The sequence below is a fragment of the Benincasa hispida genome, chromosome 8 (genome assembly GCF_009727055.1).
Source record: "Benincasa hispida cultivar B227 chromosome 8, ASM972705v1, whole genome shotgun sequence".
Lineage (NCBI taxonomy): Eukaryota > Viridiplantae > Streptophyta > Magnoliopsida > Cucurbitales > Cucurbitaceae > Benincasa > Benincasa hispida.
In genome coordinates, this window is record NC_052356.1 from 22,119,698 (window position 1) to 22,132,455 (window position 12,758).

At 41.5% G+C, this 12,758-nt stretch overlaps 1 protein-coding gene across 1 annotated transcript; it reads left to right on the top strand.

Moving 5' to 3' along the window:
* Positions 1 to 8,164: 8,164 nt before the first annotated feature.
* On the top strand, positions 8,165 to 8,479 carry LOC120083977. Its single transcript, XM_039039883.1, has one exon. The coding sequence runs from the start codon at positions 8,165 to 8,167 to the stop codon at positions 8,477 to 8,479; it is 315 nt and encodes a 104-aa protein (XP_038895811.1).
* Positions 8,480 to 12,758: the final 4,279 nt, after the last annotated feature.

The window sequence follows — 12,758 nt, forward strand, 5'->3', positions numbered from 1 at the left end:
AAAGAAATCAAAAAATTATCGTTAGAAAACTATTTTGCCGAAGTCCCCAACAACGGCACCAAAAACTTGATGCTTGTATTTATGAAGTGGAAATATGGATGTTATGCATTGATGGAATTTCATTGTGCACTTAAGTTTCCCCAGCGAAATCCAAGTGTAAATTCCTCTGAGTTTCCTAGTAAGTCTAGGGTCGAACACAGGGACTTGTGAAAACAGTATGCGTTGGTAATTTTTATGACAACTTTGCAGTAACCAAGCAAGTAAATAAGTGTTGGGTTTGTTGTTTGCATTGATGAAAAAGAAATAAATAAAGGCGCAGGATTTGAGAAAAGACAGTTGTGTTTATAGATGCAATGAGTATGCGATGAACGGGTTGAGAAAATCTTTAGCTAGCGTTACTTAGGAATGCATCATACTATGCGATCATGTTACTACCATGCACAGCAAGTCATTTTAATGTAAATGCGATGCTCCTAAATCTAGCACGCATGTGTTGAATGAAAAATGTCCATAGAGCTCATTCATAAGTCTCTACTCTTGTCCTATGCGATGATGCAAAAATGCATGAAAGCAAGGTGACTGCATACAATCATATCCTATCTCTAGGATGCATGCGATGCATTGATAACAAATAGTGCTCATTATTAAGTGCCTATCTCTTGTATTATGCATTCTAATTTGACTCTCCCGAGCCTAGATTCTATCCTGACCTTCCCAAATCTAGATCCTATCCTTAGACTACCCTCCCGAGTATCTCTAATGGACGAATGAAGAACACATAAACAAGATAATCGCAAAGAGACAAGATTCCCTAGTTGTGCTAGCTAAATGCTTCTCAACCCATTCAACTGATTTAGCTACTCATGCGTGAATAATAGAGAGTGAACAGATATACAGAAAGAAATTCCATTCTTATAAATGAGTTGAGTACAAAATGACAATAGAAGTTAAAGTTAGAGAGCTTGGTAGCAATTTATTATTGACCGAGGCTTTTTACACTGAAAGCTCTATTCTGATCTAAAGATGTTCCGCTTCCACAGGCGTCGGCCCTCACTCTATTCTTGGAGCTTTCGGCACTCTCCCAAGCTTACCGAAATGATCTACTGGCACAACTTTCTCCCTCGCGTCCACCTTAAAATGAAAGAAAACTAAGAACAAAGACGTGCGAACTGAACAACTTGTTGTAAAAATGGTGAACCCCTTTTCTGAAGAATGCACTTGGTATTTATAGAGCATCCATGGTGAAAATAGGTTTCTCTCTCCAAATTGTACAGATGGGATAGCTTTAATTTCTGATTGACACGTCGAATAATTATCACCGATAAAGATTAATGTACTTTGTGACTGTTATCGGCTGTCAACTTAATTTGGATTCGACTGTCATCAGCTTTCTATCTCATCGCTCTTAATTGGCCTTTCACCCAGATGCGCCTACCATGTTACGCTGACCAAGTTGCGGCGATCCTTCTTAGGCGAATGTTTGCGAGCACGATCAACACAAAGCCTTGCGGTGAAGTTGCGCTCGATCAAGAATGAAAAGATCAAGGCAAATGCAGCGCATGGGATGAATCGATCATGGATTCAAGAGATCAATGGATTTCCACCGCATGTGGCGATCAACAATAGATCAAAACAACTACACCGCATGCAGTGATCGATCGAAGATGTGAAGAGCAACGCATTCGCGGAGAATTTTGACAAGTGTACAACTTTTCTGTTGTACGATTCTGACAAATTGATCGTGGAACAGAGCGGACTTTTCATTACGCCATGGCAGGAATTATCGGAATTACATAGTGGGACCACCAACATAAAGAGTCAAGGTTTATAAATAGCTTCCTCGAATTCATTATTAAGGAGGATGGTCTGAAGAGACATTATAGATAAAATCCGGGAGAATGATGAGACAAGGCTGAAAGGTGATTCTCTAAGCAAGAAATTCTTTCCATTCCCGAAGAAGAAGCTCTATGCAAGAGGTCACTTCTACAAAGAAAGCAAGCCTGAGAGGGAAGCTTTCCACTCCATTTCATCCACACGCCAGCAAGCATAACGTCTCCGATTGGGATCTGTACCAAGACATTGGCACTCTTTCCGTGTTTTTTTCTATTCTTTCATTCATCTACTGTGTTCATCTTCTTTAATCTTTCATTCACAAATCATGTAACAAACGTTGATCTTTAGATTTAAATATCATTATCGTAATCATTATCATCTCTCTGTTCCTTTCCACACATTTATCATCCATTTTCTCCATCATGTGTCATTAATCCCCCAGGAAAAGGGGAAGGATTAAGCGAGTGAGTTAATCCTTGTTAAGGTAATCAGCTAAGTTTAGCTAAAGCATGCTCGACGACATATTCACCTGTAAAAGCATAAGTGAAGATGTTATTCTACCTATCGAGAGAAGGTTGGAAGAATGCGTTAACTAAAGCAAGAAGTATTTTCAGAGACGGAAACATCCTTGAATTCATTACGTTCTTCTCTGTTTCACCATAGATGTATGGGAACACAGCCGATCACTGAAAGGTGTAAGCCAAGGGAAAGCGGAACCTCAGTTGCATCCTTAACAGGATTGACGAACTTGCGATGTCCTCCCCCTCAACTCATTCTTTTTTTGATTCATTCACAAGACTTGCCACCGCATTCATTAGATTCTTTTGTACAACTTCACAGCCAGTCTTCACCCTGTATCATTAGTATTTTAGTCATTTATTTTATCATCGCAATTTACTTTAACACAATTTATTTTCATCGCAATTTACATTTCTACATAAACAAAATTCTTTATTCTTTATGATAAACCGGTCGCATTTACCACACTAGTATCACATCTAAACAACAATAATCCCCGTGTTCGACCTCAGGTCATTCTGAGAAACTTGTGTTCAAATTATACTTGGTTCTAGCGTAAGAAAACTTGTGACACGCACTACACGAACACATACTACGAAGCATTTAAGCATCATCGCATACACCTAGAACGTAGTATCGCAACAATATCTTTATCACAAAGCACTTTAGCGCATACAGCATCATCATATTCATTCATAAGCAATGCATTAGATAAAGATAAAGACTATATAAACTTAATATTACAATTTTTTGGCGCCGTTGCCGGGGACAAGAACTTGAATCATCATTCATCATAGTGCAACATATGCTTTCATAACAACATCACATTTTTATCGTTACCAAGTTTTTGATGCCATTGTCGGAGATTGGTTACGATTAGTGATAACGAGCAGAAATGCACGTTATCATAGTGCTAAGTTATTAAAAAAAAATGTTGGATTGCGTTGATAAAATATGTTAAATTGCATCCATTAAGCATAAATTCTATAATATTGCGGTCGCATGCGTTCAGCGCATTAGAACTATTGATTTTTGTGTTTTTGTGCAGAATATGCGATAACGCAAGGCGAAAATTGCGATCATAGGAAATCATTGGTTGAGCGCAACATCACCGCAAGGCCTGTCTCTTATACACATCTAGATGTGTATAAGAGACAGACTTGGTCAGCGCAACATGGTGGGCGCATCTGGGTGAAAGGCCAATTACGAGCGATGGGACAGAAAATTGATGACAGTCAAATCCAAATTAAGTTGATAGTCGATAACGGTCACAAAGTATATTCATCTTTATCGGTAACAATCATTCGGCACGTCAATCAGGAATTAAAGTTGTCCCATCTGTACAATCGGGAGAGAGAAGCCACCTTTCATCATTGATGCCCTATAAATACCAAGTGCATTCTTTAGAAAAGGAGTTGATCGGTTGATGGGTTAACCAGTTGCTTCTGTTCATAGTTTTCTTTTCCATTTTATGGCGGAGCAAGAGAAGAGTGGTGGTGCCGGAGATCACCGAGTGCAACTTGAGAGAGAACCTTAGGGCGTAAGAGCAGAGAGCGGCCGACTCTCGCGAGAGCGAGAATATCTTTAGAGCACAAGTAGAAACAGTGTAAATGCCTGGCAGCAAGAAATTGCTACCAGGCTCTTTATTATACTTGCATTGTTATTTATACTTTATCTTTGTATCTATTCAATGGAAGTTCTATTTCTACATCTGCTCACTCTCTTAATATGCATGAGTAGCTAAACTAGTTGAATGGGTTGAGAAGAACTAAGCTAACATGACCTAGGAAGTTCATTGCTTACGATTGTCTTGTTTTATGCTGTGCAAAATACTCTTTAGAGTTACTCGAGAGAGAGTCTAAAGAAAGAACCTAATGTCTCGAGAGAACTAGTTTAAAATCTGGACTCAAAAGAGCAAGATTAGGCTTGCATAAACAAGAGATAGGGACTTAGAGATAAGCTCTGTTTGTCAACTTGCATCGCATGCATCCTAAGAATAGGAATGATATTATGTGGTCGAATGTTTGTGTGGATGTCATCTTGTCATCGCATAAATAGGAAAAGAGGTTTATGTGTAAACCCTGTAGACTTATCGCATATTTATCGCATGCGTTCTAGCCTTAGAAGTCGTGGTATTCGCATCGAGAGGTGGTTTACTGTTGTATGCATGTTGCGTGATTGCATGTATGAACGCATTCTAGGGAGTGTTAGCCGAAATCTTTCTCAACCCGTTCACTACATATTCATTGCATTTCCCGTTTACCAACTCTTTTCAAACTCTGCCGCATTTGTTATATATTTTTAATCAACGCAATCAACAACCAAACACTTTATTTATTTTCCCAATTACTGCAAAGTTTTCATAAAACATTATCAACGCAATCTATTTTCACAAGTCCCTGTGCTCGACTCTGGACTTACCAGGAAACTCAGAGGAATTTACACTTGAATTCCGCTGGGGAAACTTGAGTGCACAATGCAATTCTATCAACGCATATCATCCATATTTCCATTCAACAAAATAACGCATCAATTAGTGTTGAATATTTTTGTGGTATTTTGCAAGACAGATCTCTATTGTACTGTCTGTTTATCGCGAAGAGCAGGCTAACGATTTATGAGTACTAGGATTGATCCAAAATTCTAGGCTGACCCAGAGATCGAGTGTACTTTTTGCGCAAGAGCACGCCAGAACCGAATTAGGCGAAGAAGAGCACACATGGCTAATAATGAGAGGCCCAATAGGAACCAAGGGGTAAATCGGCCAGTGTAAGACCCTATTTTTCTTGCTGCCAACCGCAATATCCTAATGAGGAACTATGCGGCGCCGAATCTATATGACTTCTCGCCCGAAATCGCAAGACCCGCGGTTGAGGAGAATGAAAGGTTTGAGATAAAGCCAGTCATGCTAGAAATGATCTAAAATGCAGGACAATCCGGAGGTCTACAAGGAGAAGACCCGCATGCTCACTTGACAACTTCGTAGAAATACGCAACACATTCTCCATACCTGGTGTGACTCCTGAAGGAATTAGGTTGTATCTCTTCCCACATACACTGCGGGATGAGGCTAAGATATGGGCTCATTCACTAGAGCCAAATGAAATAAACTCATGGGACCAGTTGGTTGCGAGGTTTGTGAAGAAATTTTTCCTGCCCGCCGTCAACACAAGAAGAGAGAGGGATCTGTTAAATTTTGAACAGATGGAATATGAAACTTTGAGCACCGCTTGGGTGTGATTCAGACAATTAGTGAAAAACTGTCTGCACATCAGATTCCTGATTGTGTTCTGATGGAGACTTTTTATAACGACTTGGATCGCTCAACACAAGCAGTTCTTGACACCTCTGCAGTAGGAGGGTTAATGGACAAGACGTATACGGAGCGAAGATCATCTTAGATCGCATTTCGTGAAATACAGATGATTGGATAGATAATGGGTATGGGGGAAGAGGCTCGAAATGAAGAAGAGCAAAATTGCCATTGTACCAGCTGATACAATAACCACCCTGGTCGCCCAGATGGCCACAGTAACCTCGCTCCTCCAGACTATGGTTTAATCAAGGACATCTCTCTCAAAGTGCAGCACAAGCTAATGCACTGATGCAAGTGGCAACAGTAAGTTGCATCCAATGCGGAGAGGGGCACTCAGTGGAAGTCTGCATGTTAAATCCACAATCCGTATACTCTATTCACAATGAACCATTCAGCAACACCTACAACCTTGGTTGGCAGAATCACCCAAATTTCAGTTGGGGAAGGAATCACAACCAGGGGGGCCAAAGGAATCATCAGAACAGTCATCTTGGGAATCGAGGTAATCCTCCGGTTTTCCATCATCAGAATCAAAGCCAAGGTAATTTTTAGAGTAGACGGCCACATGACCAATCATCCTCTTCTAACACCTCTTCTAGTACCTCGTCTTTGGAAACACTATTGAAACAATATATTGAGCAGAATGAGGCAATCATGCAGTCGCAATCTTCCTCCATTAGAAATTTGGAGGCGTAGGTTGGACAGCTTGCGATCGAGCTTAAAAGTAGAGCACCTGGTACACTGCCCAGCAGCTCGAAAGCATCGGGACCGAACGGCAAAGAACGATGTCAATCAGTGACATTGAGAAGTGGTAAGAAGACGGTCCCTGTGCCACCAGTACCAGATCCAGTAAAACGACCAGAGGACTCAATCACCAATAATGACCACTCAATCGTAAACAACAGATCTACCAGTTCAGAAGAAACTACCTCTACAAAGAATGAATCTCAACAAGCCTCAGAATCAAAGTCACCACAACCTCCAGCTCCTAAAACACTGCAAGCAAGGGACCTCAATGAACAGTCAAGTGATCAACAAGTACGACGGGATCCTCCACCTTTCCCGTCTAGGCTGAAAAAGAAAGATGATAGCAAACAATTCAAGAGGTTCCTAGATGTTCTCCGACAGCTACATATCAACATCCCCTTAGTAGAAGCATTGGAAGAAATGTCGAGCTATGTGAAATTCCTCTAGGACATACTCGCCAACAAGAGGAAGATCGGGGAAAATGAAACAGTCGCACTAACATATGAGTGTAGTGCACTCTTTCAGAAGTACATCCCCACTAAAATGAAAGATCCAGGGAGTTTCACGTTGCCATACTTAATAGGGGGTAAGGAAGTGAGAAATGTGTTGTGACTTAGGGGTAAGTATAAACCTGATGCCCTTGTCAGTCTTCAAGAAGTTAAACATCAGCAATACAAGACCAACCACAGTTACGTTGCGGTTGGCTGATGGATCAATAACGCATCCAGAGGGCAAGATAGAAGACGTACTTGTGCAAGTGGATAAATTCATCTTTCTTGCTAACTTTATTATATTGGATTACGAAGCTGACACTGAGGTGTCGATCAACTTGGGTCGCCCATTTCTTGCAACAGGGCGAGCGCTGATCAACGTACAGAAAGGAGAACTCACCATAAGAGTTGACGACCAGCAAGTAAAGTTCAACGTTCTCAATGCTTTGAAATACTCAGGTGATATGGAAAACTGTCAGTATGTTGGAGAACTACAAGAAGAACATTGGCACGAGTTTCGAGATTGGCACAATGTTGGAGGAGAATTGCGCCATAATACACACTGAACCAGAATTTGAAACAATAAAGTTATCTAAATGAGCAATGCAACGAACTAAGCCATCTCTGGAAGAACCACCCATGTTAGAGTTGAAGGCGCTACCAGTGCACCTCAAATATGTTTATTTAGGAGGCAACAACACTCTACCAGTTATTATCTCTTCCTCACTAAGCAAAGAAAAGAAGGAAGAACTTATTCAGATCCTTAAGAAATATGCAAAAGCCTTGGGATGGACCTTAGGGGACATTCAAGGGATCAGTCCCTCGTATTGCATTAACAAGATCCGTCTTAAAGAGGAAAAAACAGGATCCATAGAGAGGCAACGCCATTTAAACCCTGCCATGAGGGAGGTTGTAAAGAAAGAGACTGTGAAGGGGGCATGACAGTCGTCACCAACAGCAAAAATGAATTAATTCCTACCAGAACATCCACGGGGTGGAGAATATGAATAGATTACTGCAAGTTAAATTTGGCCACAAAGAAGGACCATTTCCCACTCCCGCTTATTGATCAAATGTTAGATCGACTTGCGGGAAATGAATTCTTTTGCTTTTTGGATGGCTATTTGGGGTATAACCAGATCCCGATTGCGCCGAAAGATCAAGACAAAACAACTTTCATGTGCCCATTCGACACATTTGCATTCCGTTGCATGCCATTTGGACTCTGTAACGCACCGGCACCTTCCAAAGGTGTATAATGGCCATATTTTCAGATTTCTTGAAGGAGTCAATCAAGGTGTTCATGGATGACTTTTCGGTTTTTGGAAACACCTATGACTCTTGTTTATCAAATCTGAAATTTTTTTTGAAGAGATACGTTGAAATCAATTTGTTTCTGAACTGGGAGAAATGTCGTTTAATGGTAGAAGAAGGAATTGTGCTAGGTCACAATATATCAAAGGCATGGTTGGAAGTTTATCAAGCAAAAATTGACGCAATATCCAAGTTACCACCACCAATCAATGCGAAAACACTTAGGATTTTTCTGAGACATGTGGAGTTCTATCGATGATTCATCCGCAACTTTTCTCATATCGCAAGACCCTTAAGTGCGCTCCTCAAAATTGACCGCGAATATGATTTTAATGACGCATGTGCCGAAGCGTTCCACACGCTGAAAAATGCGCTCATCACCGCACCTATTCTGGTTGCGCCCGATTGGATGCAACCATTTGCGTTGATGTGTGATGCCAGTGGATATGCAGTGGGTGCAGTCTTGAGTCAGCGCAAAGAGAAGATTTTTCACCCTATCTACTATGCCAGCAAGACGCTGAATGATTCACAAGAAAATTATACAACCACAGAGAAAGAAATGCTCGCAGTGGTGTTTGCACTGGAGAAATTTCGGAAGTACTTGATTAGATCAAATGTGGTGGTGTATATTGATCATTCTGCGATCAAATACCTCATGACGAAAAATGATACAAAACCAAGACTGATAAAGTGGGTATTACTCCTGCAAGAATTTGACCTAGAGATCAAAGATCGAAAGGGCACTGAGAACCAAGTCGAAGATCATTTATCACGGTTAGAAAATTGCGAGGTTCAGAAGAAAGAGAAAGAAATTGAAGAGAGATTCCCTGACGAGCAACTTATGACGATATGCGTTAATGTCCCATGGTATGCAGATATTGTGAACTTCATAGTTTGTTGCCAAGTACCACAAGACTATTCATACTAGCAGAAGAAGAAGTTGACACGAAGTCAAATTTTATTTTTGGGATGACCCTTTCTTGTATCAACTCAGACATGATCATATTCTGCGTCGATGCGTGCCTGAGCACGAAACCAAGCACATTTTAGAACTTTTTCATGAGTCCCCTTATGGAGGACATTTTGGGGGGTAGCGGACCGCCGCAAAAGTCCTATAGAGCGGCTATTTTTGGCCAATGCTATTCAAGGACGCCCATGACCATGTTGTGCAATGCGACAGATGCCAAAGAACAAGGAACATGTCCAGACGAGATGAAATGCCTTTGACTTCGATCTTAGAAATTGAATTGTTTGATGTATAGAGAATTGACTTCATGGGCCCATTTCTGCCTTCTGAGGGTCATCAATATATTCTGATTGCGGTTGATTATGTATCAAAGTGGGCTGAGGGCATCGCATGCGCTAAAAACAATGCGGCCATGATGGAAAAATTTCTCAAGAAAAATATCTTCACGCGATATGGAACACCCCGTGCCCTAATCAGCGATAGAGGCACACATTTCATCAACCACATCATCACCAACCTGTTGATCAAATTTAATGTCAGCCATAGAGTTGCAACTACATATCACCCACAAACTAATGGGCAGGCAGAAATCTCCAACAGAGAAATCAAGACCATATTGGAGAAGGTAGTTAGTACCTCCAGGAAAGATTGGTCACCCAAGCTTAATGAAGCACATGGGCATACATGACTGCCTTCAAAACTCCAATCGATATGTCCCCATATTCCCTGGTCTTCAGAAAAGCTTGTCATCTGCCTCTCGTGTTGGAACACAAAGCATTGTGGGCAAGTAAGAAGCTAAATTTTGATTTGTGAAGTGCGGGGGAAGTCCGAAAGTTGCAGTTGAACGAGCTGGTCGAGTGGCAAATGAATGCCTACGAAAATGCCAAGCTTTATAAAGAACAAACCAAGAAGTGGCATGACGACTGCACAAGCAAAAGAACTTTCTTCGTGGGTCAACAGGTACTTTTATTTAACGCACGTTTGCGATTGTTTCCAGGAAAGTGGAAGTCCCACTGGTCTGGCCCATTCTGCATCAACACTATCCTTCCCTATGGCGCAGTGGAGCTAACAACTGAGGATGGAAGTAGTGCATTAAAAGTCAATGGTCAAAGAATTAAGCCCTTCTATGGAGGCAATGTCGAACGACGCATGGAGACCATCGACTTAGGCAAGTAAGATTGACCTCTTGCAGGGATGCTATTGCGGTAACCCTGAAGAACCTCGTTCAATCAGCATCTCTACATCTATCTTTATCGCTTTCTTACCGCTTTCTTTACTACTTTCTTTATCGCTTTCTTTAATGCTTTCTTTACTGCTTTCATACATTAGTTTATTGCTTTAGTATTGTGTTATTCAACTTAGTTTATTACTTGCGTTAGTTAATTTCATGCTTTGTTGAATTGATTTACATTCATGCCTTAGCTTGCCTTAAACCTAATTGCTGTGAATGATTAATAAAAAGAAAATGAACACCGCAACATATTGTCAACTTGGTCTTTGGGGATAAGCGTTGCGTTGTTGATGAAAATATATAAAAATAATAATAATAATAATAAACTTTAATAACATCTGGTATGCATTGCGATAACGGGTGTATCTTGCGTTTATAGATACATTTTGCGCCCATCTTTCACAAATGCCTTGCATTGAGGGGTGTGTTGCGCATGTATGTACACTGTGCCCATCCTCAACAAAAACGCACTATGTCGAGGTAGTGTTGTGCTAGTAGAAATACTGTGCGTTCGTCCTCCAGAAATGCGTTGAGTTGAGGAGTATGTTATGCTAATGCATGCGTTGTGCCCGTCCTTCGCAAATAAGCATTTGCGGTAACGGATGCATTGCGTTAATCCTTAACATTGCACCCGTCCGATTAAAGAGAAATAAAACAAAAAGATAAAATCTTCGCATAGAGAGTAGTCGAATCGTTTAAGCTTTCGAGGGAATTATGATTTATCAGACGAAAGGACGTCCTTCCTACTAAATCATAAATGGGAGGAGTGCGGCGATAAGCTTTTTGAGAATTTCGAAGCCTGCCATGCAAAAATTGCATTGGGCCCATTAAGGCTCAACCTATAAATCTCACCCTCCTTCAACCAAGGAGCTTATTTGAATCTCTCACGAAAGAAACCCTAAGAATGTTCTCTGTATACCAGACCTTCTAATTCCCTTCCTTAGATAAAAAATTTTCCTAACTCTTCCACTCAACTGAAACCATGGCCGGACAATCTTCACACTCATCTTCCCTACCATCATCGCCTTCCCAAGCCCCCATCCCTACACGGGAGGCGACTTTCCTCATTGCTAGCCACCGCCTCGCCGCCCAGCCCAAGCCTGCCCAAAGAATTACCGAAAAACCTCGGTGAAAGTCCTCTGTAGCCAAACCACTCACCATCCTAGAGGGGCAAGCACAGAGAGTGCCCCTGCCACCGGAACTGAGGTGGCACTCTCATTACCGTCAACAGAAAATGAACTGAAGAGAAGAGACGATAAAGAGGTATTTGGGAGCATTTTGAATAATATGGAAAGAGGGGGGTGCTACCAGAAGCTAGAGTTGTAAACCAGCCCTTGCCTTCAGAGGAAGAAATGGTAAAAGCTTCGCAGAGAAGGGCTCTAGTTGTTGCGGATCCTAAGGACTCTATTCCAATAGACTCCAATGAGGGACCCATCAGGGACGTTTTGGAGGAAGTAGGAGCAAAGAACTAGTCGGAGACGACCGAGGGGAAGAAGAAGAGAAAAAGCAAAGAAAAAGGGTAGAAGAAGGTGAAGCTGCCCGACCGAAGAAGGAGAAGAAAGAGAAGAAGACGAGTCGAAAGAGACAATGCAGGCGAGAAGAGAAATGCCTGAAGAAGGAAGAGAAGAGGAAGAGGGTGGAAAGCCCAGATTTTGATGGAGAATCAACCATCGCAAGGGTGGAAGAGGGGGTGTCAATGCAAGCCAAAGCATCAGTGCAACCTTAAGTTTCATCAACGCATATCAGAATGGATGCGACTGAAGATAGAGAAGATTCAGACATTACCCCTCTGATGCGGCATCGTAAGAAGAATGCGCTGCAAGGGTCTACAAGTGACCCACTATTTTTTCAACGCATAGCAAAAGAAAAGGAGAGAAGAAAAACAGAAGAAGAGGAGAAACAAGAAAAGATGTCATGTGCACGCCAAATCATCGCATCAGACGATGTGGCCAGGAAACTTCACGATGAAGACATGCGCCATGACAACGCAAAGGCGGCAGAAGAAAAAGAAAAAGGCTCAAGGATGAGCACCGCATTTTGCTTGCCCTAGAGCAGTTTGAGGGAGAAATGAGAGAAGAAGAAGTATAATAAAATAAGAAGGAGGAGGAGAAGGAAAAATGACGCAAGGAAAATGTGCAACGCGTCAGAGAAAACAAGAGAAAAGAAGTGGTGGAATGGAAAAGGGAACAAGAAGAGCAACGCAAGGAAAGGGAACGCAAAAAAAGACAACAATCCTGCCTTGTGTCTGCTCAAGATAGGGGCAAAGCTAAAGTTGAAAGCAGCGAGCTTGCGTCGACCAGGAGGCATCCATCAACAAAGAAAAAAACGATGATCTGATGA

What these genes read in the sequence shown, in the direction of transcription:
- LOC120083977 (XM_039039883.1), top strand. Translation starts at nt 8,165, where the DNA reads ATGGCCATATTTTCAGATTTCTTGAAGGAGTCAATCAAGGTGTTCATG.